At 36.8% G+C, this 13,680-nt stretch overlaps 1 protein-coding gene across 1 annotated transcript in view; it reads left to right on the plus strand.

Annotated features, from left to right (window-relative positions):
- The first annotated feature begins 7,248 nt into the window (after positions 1-7,248).
- The window catches only part of LOC121228067 (uncharacterized), a 30,589-nt gene continuing 24,157 nt past the window's right edge, over positions 7,249-13,680 (plus strand). The window contains exons 1-4 of the mRNA XM_041111198.1: positions 7,249-7,535; positions 7,752-7,831; positions 8,471-8,592; positions 8,804-8,979. Coding sequence (XP_040967132.1) covers positions 7,249-7,535; positions 7,752-7,831; positions 8,471-8,592; positions 8,804-8,979 — 665 coding nt within the window. The remainder of the gene's footprint in view (positions 7,536-7,751; positions 7,832-8,470; positions 8,593-8,803; positions 8,980-13,680) is intronic.

Raw genomic sequence — 13,680 nt, forward strand, 5'->3', positions numbered from 1 at the left:
TATACAACATGTGGCTTGTGAGTGTGTTCCTTGGTTAAGTACTCTAAGGGGTAACCTTGATAAGAATTGACGAATTAATGAATTGTACACCTCGAGTGTGCTATTTAAGCCTTCATCGGAATTTCAACAATTCAACAGACATATAACTCTTGACATTGCATAAGAACTTTGAGATGAATTGATAATGACTTGAAAGAATATTGCTTGATGAGCTCATCTATGTTACTTGATTTATACATAGTTTGGTGACTAACATGTTTGATGGAATGTATATGATTAGGCCATTTAGCCAAATAGATGGAAACATAATCTTGTATGCCTAGATTTTAATAAACAAGATTGATAAGTTTAGTTTCTATTATATGAACTTACTAAGCATATAATGCTTACTCCTTTTTTATTTATTTATTTTTCCCCTGTTTTATAGTGGTCGGAAGCTCGTGAAGGTTGGAAGATCGTTAGAGCATCATCACACTATCGTCTAGCATTTTGGGTATATTTAGTGAAATCATTTTGTTATAATGGCATGTATAGGGAAACTTGGCCAATAGTGGTTTGAAAATGTTATTTTGTAACCAAGCCATTGGTAACACGGGCATGTCCAATAGGGAAACTTGTGTGCCTGGACCGTGTGTGACACAAGGCCTGGTAACACGAGCATGTGGTTAGGCCGTGTGTCCCCTGCACCTAAATTGTGAGAAATAGAATGCTCAGAATTGGGCATACGGGTAGAGACACGGGCGTGTGTCTCAACTATTTGTACCACATGACTTGGAACACGGACGTGTGTCTTGGCTGTGTGAAACCTGCGCCTAATTTGAATTGAATTAAATAACCACACGGCCTAGCACACAGGCGTGTTGCATGACTATGTGTGCAAGTCAGAGAGTTACACAGGGTCAAACATGGCCTCTAGCACGTACATGTCCCAGGGTCACACGGGCGTGTGAGCCCTGCACCTTGGAAAAATTTTGAAATGTCGTAACAAATTCTTAGAGTTCCCGATTAAGTCCTGACTTGATTCTAATGCTCGTATTGGGCCTCGAGGGTTCAATTAAGGGACATTATGAATGATTTTGGTTAATAAATAGAAATTTAAGTGAGTTATCTAAAAAATGTTCTGGAAGTTTCGGTAATGCTCTGAAAACCTATTCTGATGACAGATACAGGTTAGGGGTGTTACAAGTTTGTGAATGAAACGCAATACTAAAATTTAACTTTGTACCTAACGCTTCTTGTAATTTCTTCCAAAATCGGGACATAAACCTCTGATCTCTATTCGAAATAATAGAAGTAGCCACTCCTTGCAATCTAACAATTTCAGCAACGTACAATTCAGCTAGTTTATCAATCAGATAATCGGTACGTACAAGAATGAAATGAGCCGATTTCGTCAGTCTACCAACAACGACCCAAACAACATCTTCCTTCTTTGGAGTTAGAGGTAACCCCGATACGAAATCCATCGTAACTCTATCCCTTTTCAACTCGAGTATAGTCACAGGCTGAAGCAAATTTGAAGGCACTTGATGTTCAGCTTTCACTTTTTGACAAATCAAACATCTTGTTACAAATTCTGAAATGTCTCGTTTCGTGCCTGACGACCAGTAAAATTTATTCAAATCATTATAAATCTTTGTAGTTCTAGGATGGACAGATAAACAACCATTATGTGTCTCATAAAGGAATTTCTGAATCATTTCAGTATCTCTCAGTACACAAATCCTACCTCGGAACCTCAAACAATCATCGAATCTAATTTGGTATTCTGAATCACTATTCGATTCACATTGAAATCTTTTAGCTTGCAACTCATTATCACCTTTCTGAGCTTCGTAAATTTGCTGAAGAAATACCAGTCTAGCTTTCAACTTGGCCAAAATTGGTCCATCATTAGATAATGTTAACCGCGTATTCATCGCTCTCAAAGTGAACAAAGACTTTCTACTTAAAGCATCGGCAACTACGTTTGCTTTCCCTGGGTGATAGTCAATCACTAACTCATAATCTTTCAACAACTCGAGCCATCTTCGTTGTCGCGAATTCAAATCTTTCTGAGTAATCAAATACTTTAAACTCTTGTAATCAGTGAAGATATGGCATTTCTCACCGAATAAATGGTGTCTCCAAAATTTTAAAGCGAACACTATAATGGCTAATTCCAAGTTGTGCGTCGGATAATTCTTTTCGTGCGGTTTCAACTGTCTCGAGGCATAAGATATCATTTTACCCCATTGCATCAACACACAGTCTAAACCGTTCAATGATGCGTCGCTGAAAATCACAAATTTTTTTCCATACTCGGGTTGTACTAATACCGGCGCCTCAGTCAACAATGCTTTCAACTATTCAAAACTCTGCTGACATTCTCAGACCACTCGAATTTCACATATTTTTGTAACAATCTGGTCATAGGTGTAGCAATCATCGAAAATCCCTTAACAAAGTATCGATAATAACCAGCTAAGCCCAAAAAGCTTCTAACTTTGGATACATTTCTCAGTGGTTTCCAATCAACAATTGCTGAAATCTTACTTGGTTAACCTGTATACCTTTTGCTGAAATAATGTGTCCCAAAAATCTGACTACTCGAAGCCAAAACTCACTTTTGCTGAATTTAGCAAACAATTTCTTATCTCTCAAGGTCTGCAATACAATTAGTAAATGTTCGGCATGCTCAGACTCATCTTGGGAAAAAATCAGAATGTTGTCAATAAATACAACCACAAATTTATCTCAATATGGTCTGAAGATTCGATTCATCAAGTACATAAAAACTGCAGGAGCATTTGTTAATCCAAATGGCATAATAAGGAATTCATAATGCCCGTTCCTCGTTTTGAACGCGGTTTTTGGCACATCTGAGTCTTTAACTCTCAACTGATAGTAGCCTGATCTATAATCTATCTTTGAGAACACTGTTGCCCCTTTCAACTAATCGAACAAATCATTAATTCTTGGTAAAAGATACTTGTTCTTTATCGTAACCTTGTTAAGTTGGCAATAATCAACACAAAGTCTCATGGATCCGTCTTTCTTCTTGACGAATAATATTGGTGCACCTTAGGGAAAAAAACTCGGTCTTGCAAAACTTCTATCTATCAACTCTTACAACTGAGACTTCAATTCTTTCAATTCGGTTGGAGCCATTCTATATGGAACTATCGATATCAGTGAAGTTCCCGGTACTAATTCAATAATAAACTCAACCTCTCTGATCAGTGGTAATCCAAGCAACTCTTCTAGGAACACATCTGGATATTCACAAGCTACTGACACAAATTCGATTTTCAATTCAGTCACTCTTCTAGCTGCTCTTTTAAGAACACATCCGAGAATTCCCAAACTACGAAGCTATTGATATCGGTGAAGACTTCCCTAGCTCCTCCTCCTTGACTGACCATGGGAGGTTTATTTTCAAATGACGCTACTCCTTGAGTGGGAGCTGGCGCATTACTTTCTAATCATCAGCTACAACTTGTTCGGGATGCATTTACTATATGAAAACACAGTTTAAAATTGTTAGGAGTCATCACATTATCACAGTTCATATATGGCATGTATAGCTAGACTCTTACACATGTTACGCTAGTCCAAGAATCGACTAAATTATAGCTCTGATACCATTAAATGAACACTCTTTACCTGTATTCGACGCCAGAACAAGGTACGAGACATTATCGGACTTAAACACAAGCAAACATACATTTTCGAGCCTTAAATTTCCATCCAAATTAAAACTTTTTGAATTTAATCATAAAGTTCCTAATACGAGTCTACGAGGCCCAAAATATTCATTGGAAGTGGTTTGTGACTAAATCGAGAACTTTAGAAAATTTTACAAAAGAACAAATTGAAGACACACGGCCAAGTCACACGCCTGTGTGCTAGGCTGTGTGGTCGATTTAAAATTTTTGATTTTTCATAAAATAGGTGCAGACTTCACATGCCAAGGACACATGCCCGTGCATGAGGCCGTGTCATCCACACGCTAAACACACGTCCGGTCTCTGCTTGTGTGCTCAATTCTGAGCATTATGTTTCTCAAAATTAAGATGTAGAGGACACATGGCCAGAACACATGCCCATGGGGCAGACCGTGTGTCACACACGGCTTAGACACATGCCTGCGTGTCTACCCGTGTGGAAAAAAATAAGGCTATTTACCAAGCCTTTTTGACCCACTTTTATGCAAACACTTACATAACACAACATAGCACCGATCCAAGCATATACATACAACTAAATCAGCCACAACCAAGACATCAACATATCATTCAGATGCTACCATCTATCATACATAATCATCACATAATTATCAACTCAAATAATGTAAACTCTCACATCCATGAAAGGCATCATCAAATTACTTATACCAATAGTAGCCAATTTCAAATGGTCTTATACAAAATGAACTTTCAACCAATATAAGCCAACACATTTGGCAAAATCAATTATGACACATAACAAAATAACCAAGTCCCCTATACATGCCATAACTCAAAATGTTGAAATCGTTGATACCAAAATAATTGTTGATAGTGTGAGTGGATCTCTAATGATCTCCGGTCCCCGAGCTAGCTTGGTGACACTATAAGACAAGGGAAAGGAAGGGGAGTAAGCTATAAAGCTTAGTAAGTTCCTATGCAAATAATAAGCATCATAACCACACATTTAACATACAATTAACATGATGAAAATTTGCATGAATGTTATTAAAATCTCAAAATCATAACTTAATCATAATCCTACCAAGAGTTCATCACATATTGAGCTTATTACTTATAAGTTTTACGTACATACTTGTACCAACTCGCAACATATCCATATCTTATCACAACTTTGTCATTCCCGTTGAACACTCGAAATATTAATGGATACTCGAAAATTTTGCACATAAGTGCCATACATGTAGCCAAAGCTACCTTATATCTCATAATACATATAGACTCATTTTCGAGCTATTCTCGGGCTTGCTCACACAAGCTGTTAGTCAGGACGCAGCTACACAGTGCTGCTCACACAAGCTGTCAGGTATCTGCAACTCATGCCAGACTACCAAACCACTGGTAGGACATACGAGACTAGCACCCGGATCACGTAAACACATGGGTTCTTAGTGACATGTCACTCGTATCCTATTCTATTCCTAAGGCTCAATCGAGAATTCTTGCATGTCGAAACTTTGTCGAATACGTCCAAAGAGTCAATCACAATTCATACAATATAAAAGCATTTAAAACATAAATATAACAATGCATTATTTACTACGAACTTACCTCAGTACAAAAATAGTAGAAATTGATCTAATCGTCAAACACTTTGTTTTCCCCCGATCTAGGTCTGAACCTCATTTTCTTGATCTATAATAACAAATTTAGCTTATTTAATACTCACATTGTTTAATTCAGTCCAAAAATCATATTATGGAAAAATTACATTTTTGCCCTTAATGTTTCATATTTTTACAATTTAGTCCCTAAGCTCGTAAAATGAAATGTATTCAATTTCTTCAAAACCAAGCCTGGCCGAACCATTTTCACACTCATACCAGCTCACATTTTTTATTTAGTCACACTTTTACTACTCATTTTTGTAACTTGTACAAATAGGTTCTTTTTAATATTTCCATAAAAATCATTTAGCAAAAGTTGTTTTTCTTACATCTAACATACATTTTCTACCATTAGACATGAAAATACACACTTATCTATCATGGGTAAAAATTTAGACTTTGATTATTTCTTAAATTAGTGGTAGAAATAGATAGATCGGGTTACAATGACTTAAAAAATGTAAAGAGCATTAAAAACGAGGCAAGAACAGACTTACAATAGAGCTTGGAAGATGAAAAAACCCTAGCTATGGATACCCCTTCAATTTTTGGCACAAAGGACTAATTTGAAGAAGATGATATCTTTTATTTTAGTTATTTTGGCTTTATTTACCAATTGACCAAAATGCCCTTTTCTTAAAACATAAAATTTCTCTTACTTCATGTCCATTTTTGTCCACTAACTTAAAAAATGGTCCAATTACCATCTAAGGACCTTCAATTTAAAATTTCATAGCAATTAGACACCTTTAGCTATAAACTCAAGTTTTGCACTTTTTGCAATTTAGTCCTTTTTGTTTAATTGAGTACTCAAACGTCAAAATTTTCGAATGAAATTTTCATAGAATCATTCCATAAAACTATAGACCATAAAAATAAAAGAAAAAAATTTTCTATGTCGGATTCGTGGTCCTGAAACCACTGTTCCAACTAGACCCAAAATCGGGCTGTTACAAGCCCTGCACCTTGAAAAAATTTTGAAATGTCGCGACAAATTATTAGAGTTCTCGATTAAGTCCCGACTTGATTTTAATGCTCGTATTGGGCCTTGAGGGTCTAATTAAGGGTTGTTTTGAATGATCTCGGTTAATGAATAGAAATTTTAGTGAGTTATCTGAAAATTTTTTTGGAAGTTCTGGTAATGCTCTTAAACCCTATTTTGATGACGAATACGAGTTAGGGGTGTTACATTTAGTGGTATCAGAGCTACAATTTAGCTGAATCTCAGATTTGACGTAGCAGACACGAGTTTAGCTATACATGCCATTATATAAATTGTGATAGTGTGATGACTCCTGATTATTTTAAATGTGTTTTTCATATAGTAATGTCATCCAACCGAGCTAGAGCTGAATCCGAGGAAGCTGAGAGCAATGCTTTAGCTTCAGTACAAAGAGTCTCCTCTGCGTCTGGTAGTGAAAGGCCCGTGTCTGAAGGCCGAAGCGAGGAGGCAAAACATGCTTTCTTTCAAATGATGAATGAATGGTTTACACAATACTTGAGAACAAACCCCACTGTACAACAACCTCCCCCACTTTCTCCTTAACCTGTTCTTGAGGTACCATAGGGCGCTGAACTTGTTAGAATTGGTAAGCCTCCGATAGATAAAATTTGCAAACATGGGGTGGAAGAATTTTGGGCTACAATAGATGATGATCCAGAAAGGGCTGAGTTTTGGCTTGAAAACACTATTCGGGTTTTTGATGAACTATCCTGCACACTTGCTGAGTGCCTCAAATGTGCAGTATCCTTACTGAAAGATACAACTTATCATTGGTGGAATACCATAACTTCCATTGTACCGAGAGAGAATATTACTTGGGAATTCTTACATACTGAATTTAGAAAGAAATATGTTATTCAGAGGTTTATGGATCAGAAAAGAAAGAGTTCAGGAACTCAAGTAGAGAAGCATGACTGTATCTGAATATGAACAAGAATTTGTTCGACCAAGTAAGTATGCTAAAGAATGGGTTTTAACTGAGGCTGAAATATGTAAACATTTTGAAGAGGGCCTAAATGAAGATATCAAGCTATTGATTGAGATTCTCAAAATAAGGGAATTTACAGCATTAGCCGACCGAGTAGAAAAAGCTGAGGAACTAAGTAAAGAAAAGAAACAAGCCGAAAGGAAGGCTCAAATTTCTGGAAAAAGAGCTATGAGTAAATCACAATCATTTGCTTCTAAGAAATTAAAGAAGTATTATGATCGTGTGACCACTTCCACAGGATATTCTTGAAGGGAACGGGGATCTCAACGATCTAACCTGAGGTCTTCAAATCTATCTGTGACTAGTGTGGGTAATGTCGGTAATCACAAACTAAAATGTAAACATTGTAACAAGTTTCATCATGGGGAATGTCGGTCTAGAAGTGGAGCTTGTTTTGGATACGGTACACTTAACCATTTTCTCAGGGATTGTCCTGAAAGAGCTAAAAAGGAGATAGAACCAGCTCCAAAGCTGAGCAATCCTATTTCAAGAGGCAGACCACCCGGTAATGTTAGTGGTAGTTGAGGTACTATCAAGGACTCGACAGCTAGATCTAAGGCATGGGCACCTGCAAGGATATATGCTATTTGTGCTAGAGAGGATGCCTCTACGCCAGATGTCATTATTGGTACATTTTCTCTGCTTGATACTGATATTACTGTATTGATTGACCCTGGTTCCACATATTCATATATATGCACGAACCTAGTATCTGGTTAAAATTTTCCTATTGAATTCACTGAATTTGTAGTTAAAGTTTCAAACCATCTGGGCTAGTGTGTTATGGTGGATAAAGTTTGTAAGAACTATCCGTTGATACTAAAAGGTTATTGCTTTCTGTCTAACTTGATTTTTTACCATTTGATAAATTTGATGTGATCTTGGGAATGAATTGGTTAACCCTATATGATGCCGAAGTTTACTGTAAGCAGTAATATATTGTATTGAAATGTCAAAGTGGCAAATCTCTTCGTGTTAAATATGATAAACTAGATAGATTACCTAATGTTAATTCAGCAGTATCAGCGTAGAAATATGTTAGAAAAGGGTATGATGCCTATCTTGTTATGTGATGGATACTAAAGTATCTGAGTCAAAGATTCAGTTAGTGCCGGTAGTAAGTGAATTTCTTGATGTATTCCAGAAGAATTTCCTGGTTTACCACCGGGTAGAGAAGTAGAATTCTCTATAGATCTTGATCCGAGAATGACACCGATATCGATAGCACTTTACAGAATGACTCCTATTGAGTTGAAAGAGCTGAAAGTACAGTTGCAAGAATTGATTGACAGAGGTTTTGCTCGACCTAGTTACTCACCTTGGGGTACCAGTTTTATTTGTAAAGAAGAAGAACGGGTCGTTGAGGATGTGTATTGATTATAGACAGCTCAACAAAGTTACAGTAAAGAACAAGTATACATTGCCTCGAATTGATGACTTGTTTGACCAATTAAAGTGTGCTACTGTATTTTTGAAGATTGATTTTCATTCTGGTTATTATCAACTACGGGTGAAGGAATCGGATGTGCCAAAAATAGCTTTTAGAACCATGTATGGACACTATGAGTTTATTCTGATGCCATTCGACTTTACAAGTGCACCTGCAGCGTTTATGGATTTGATGAACATAATTTCCAGCCCGTATTTGGACAGGTTTGTGGTTGTAACACCCCAAACCCGGCCTAGAAGTTAGGCCCGAATTTGGTGTGTCACATTGAAGTGTTTTTCGAAAACCATTTTCTCATTGGAAACCCTTCTTACTACTCAAAACATCTGGCCATTTTAAAACTTGTGAAACGTTAATTCCTTTAAAACCTTACTTGCTGCGGCAACTTACTTTTAAATAGTTGCGAAAACATGATATTTTGAAAACCAGTTATTTTTTTGGAAAACTATGCCCTACTTCTAACAGATATTAAGCATACTAAATAAATTTCCCAAATAAAAAGTTAAGAACATAAAGAGGCCTTAATACAACCTAAATAGAAAAACATGCGTAGTTGTGCGGTTGTCTCCGAGTCCCTCTGCGACACCGATCCACCTAAAGATTGGGATTACCTGCACAGTTAATAAATGGGGTGAGTTTACGAAAACTTAGTGTGTAATCCCTTTACTAAAGTAACAGTCAGTAAACAGACAGAATTCAGAATCAGTCTGGGCCGGAGCCCATTATAGTAATAGTACAGTCCAGTTCAGAGCATACGTGGGCCAAAGCCCATTACAATATCATTTAGGTCACAACCCATAACAGAATCAATTGGGCCTAGCCCATCTTAGCCTCAGTTGGGCAAAAGCCCACATCGCAATAATATCACAATAATATCATACATACAATGCTGTGCAACCCACCCCAATAATCCAACTGCTACACACCAACTCCGTCCCCCGGTACACATCATGTGGGGATATAAATATCGACCCACCCATCCGATACACATCATTGGTAGCCCGGTTGCGGTACTACTTCATTGTAGCAAGCTGCTAATCAAATATTAGGCTTAATAGCCATCGGTGGATCCACGGTCGTCAAGCAACCATGCGATCCTCATATACTTCCTCCGTTCCATGATTCCCAACCCATGCAATATGTCGTGTATGTCATGCTCAATCATCACACGTGTATGCAGAATGGCCATACTCAGTAACAGTCTTTTAAACATATATTAAGAGCATATCAGTCATACAACCACAATCAAGTCAATTAAAACGCAGTCATACATTCATTAACAAATTAGTCAAATTTGAAGTCTAAGTCAGTCATTTACCCTCAGGGGCAAAATAGTCATTTTACCCAACAGGGGTATGTTAGTCATTTTACACTATAAGGGTATTTCGATAATTTTACAAATTACGAGTGTTTCGGTAATTTTACAAATCGAGGTATTTTGGTAATTTTACAAATTGAGGGTATTTCAGTAATTTTACAAATCGGGGGTACATCGATAATTTTACAAACTGAGGGTATTTTGGTAATTTTAAAAATTGATGGTATTTCGGTAATTTTACAAATCGGGGGTATTTCGATAATTTTACAAACTGGGGGTTTTCGGTAATTTTACAAACTGGGGGTATTTTAGTAATTTTACAAACTATGGGTATTTCGGTAATTTCTCTTTGTTATGGGTTTATTACTTACCTTGGCCCGTTAACAAGTCCTCATTGGCTAAAGTGAACAGATACTATGCACCAGGTAGGATTCCAGAAAAGAGAAGGTGAGTCATTAAAATCGCTTAAGTACCAAGCTCTTCCTAGATCCAATCCTAGACATGCATATACCCATTGCCACACCTTAACCTTATGACTCGTTCACGGTCACGATTAATTAATTAAGTTTATGTCAATTAATTAGTCATCAGATACTAGGCCCAAAACCCCTTACAGAGCCCAAACAAGTCTACATAGGCCCAATCTCATTCATATGGCCCATTGGCCCAAATCATATTCGTATGGCCCATCAGGCCCAACTCCTTCCCACCTAACAGTTAGATTTACACAAGTGGGCCCATGGGCCTATCGGGCCCAGCACACAAGAATGCACGTGGCGGCTTTTAGCTTTTACCGATTTCTAACAAAGAAGGGTGTGAATACACACCTGTTTATGAGAACGCGCCGAAGTCCACGATCACCAACCTTGGCACATCCTGCATTGGGTCTTAATCACCTTTCTCTTTTTCACCAACTCATCTGGTTCGCTCTATTTAAAGTCAGCTTCGCTCTATTTAAAGTCAGCTTCTCACCAATTCTCATGTTAGCTTCCCGATGTGGGATTATTTTCAACCATTAGGAAAATTCCTTATTTTCTTATGACCACTTCAACCACAGAGTTCCAGTCCAACTCTACCTCCTACACAGCTCAAATAGCAAAATAAATACCCTATTGCACATCCCAAGACTTGAACCTTAGACCTCACAGTTACACAACACGCCACCTTGCCATTCCACCACAGGCTCTTTGTGTGCCATATTTTATCCTCAATTAAATATAAGGTCTATAGGCCAAAGTCCAGGTTCCTTTAAAAAAAACCATAATAAATTGCAAGAGCTAAGACTTGAACCCAAGCTCCCTTGCAACCTTAATGACGCTGTAACGTCCCGTACCCGGGACCGTCACCGGAGTCGAACACGAGGTGTTAACAGACTTAATTTATTACTTAAACAGCTCAAACAATTTATTTTTAAAATTTCCAGTCAAGCTAGAAATCTGCATCATAGTCTCTTAAAAATTCATATCTCGAGTTCCAAAACTCAAAATAAAATTCTGTAAATTTTCCCTGAAACTAAACTCATATATCTATTTACTAATTTTTTTTATAATTTTTGGTCAATCCAATTAGTACAGTTTATTAGTTAAAGTCTCCCCTATTTCAGGGTTTGACTGCTCTAACCTCTGTATATTACGAATCAGATATCTCTCTGTACAGAACTTCAATGACTATGAAGTTTGTTTCTCCTAAAACTAGACTCAATAAGGAATTTTTACACATAAATAATGACTTCTAATTATTGTTTTACAATTTATGATGAATTTTTAAAGTCAGAACAGGGGATCTAGAAATCACTCTGGCCCTGTTTCACAAAAATTCAAATATCTCATAAAATATAATTTATATACCTGTTTTGTTCAATCCATATGAAAATAGAATAATTAAGCTTCAATTTCATAACTCACTCATCATTTAATTCCATTTCTACTATTTTTAGTGATTTTTCAAATTTACATCACTGCTGCTGTCAGATTCTGTTTTATGGCAAATTTCACTTTACTAAGGATTTTCATGAACTAAATAGCATTTTAAACATACATAACATCAAATATGACTTAGATTGGCCATTCCAATGGCTAATCATTTACAAACCTTTTTCTTACCAAACTATAGTCATATCATAAGATTAATTACACAAAGTGAGTGTTTTGCCATACATGCCACATTCAAAATACACAAGCCATTTTACCAATTTAAGCCTTCGGATAGTGTGAACGAGTCTTCGACCTATCCCGATTCTCAAGCCGGCTTGTCAAAACTACAATGAAAGAAAAGGAGGGAGTAAGCACAAATGCTTAGTAAGTTCACATGCAAATAGCAAGTAACATAATCACACAATCTCACATAAAACATCATTTTCATAAACAACACCAAGACATTCATGTTTCATTTACATTTAATATCTTTCTACGATTTCATCATACCAAGTTTTTAACCCGAGGGTTTAAGCACATACCTGTCAAATTTTCTCATTTACCACACTTACCAACATGTCACCTTCGTTTTAGGCCTTCTTCTTATTCACGTAAGATTCACCCATTGAACACATCGGAGTATAATTCGAATATGCGGATCTCATGAACATAAGAGCCATACCCGCAGCTAAACAAACTCAATAGGCTGCGGAACTTATGTAGCCAAGCTACCATGTAACCCGCCCATAAGTGAACTCGGACTCAACTCGACGAGCTCGGGCGTTCGCATCCAGAAGTGAACTCGGACTTAACTCAACGAGCTCGGATGCCTAGTTACATCTCACGAACTCGGACTCAACTCAACGAGTTCGGAACTCAACCATCCTAGTGACATGTCACTTGTATTCTAATTTATTCCCAAGGTTCAAACGGGCGTTTTCCTCGATCACACATCTTTCCCGTCTTCCACGGAATATCGAAATCGATACTACGGTGATAGTTCATACTCATCAAGTAATTCACATAATTACATATTATTCACCAATAACCAGAAAGCATAATATTTCATGATAATAATCAGCATCATATCATATAAAAAACATTAAATTGCTTAAAATGACAATTATGTTACTACATTTACACATGAACTTACCTCGGTACAAAATTATTAGCAATCGAGCCTATTCTTCGTAAACTTTGTTTTTCCCTTGATCGCGACTTGAATCTCGTTTCTCTTGATCTATAATGCCAAAGTAATCTTATTTAATACATACATTCATCAAAACATCATTTAATACGAAATTTTGCAAAATTACATTTTTGCCCCTAAACTTTTGCATAATTACACTTTTGCCCCTAGGCTCGGGAATTAAACTTCATCCCTTATTCTTATGTTTTATGACATGCTGATCATTTTTCCCTTCTATGGCAACATCAAATTCACACTCTAACATGTACTTATGACTATTAGGTATTTTTACCGATTAAGCCTTTTTACTCGTTTTCGCTTAAAACCAAGTAGTACAAGTTGTCTAACATAATTTAAAACCTCATATTCTATCACAAAACACCAAAATACACAAATTTCACCTATGGGTATTTTTCCAAATATGAACCCTAGGTTGAATTATTGCTAGCATAAGCTTAATCGAGCTACCGAGATTCCAAAAACGTAA

The sequence above is a fragment of the Gossypium hirsutum genome, chromosome A04 (assembly GCF_007990345.1).
Source record: "Gossypium hirsutum isolate 1008001.06 chromosome A04, Gossypium_hirsutum_v2.1, whole genome shotgun sequence".
In the NCBI taxonomy this organism is placed as follows: domain Eukaryota; kingdom Viridiplantae; phylum Streptophyta; class Magnoliopsida; order Malvales; family Malvaceae; genus Gossypium; species Gossypium hirsutum.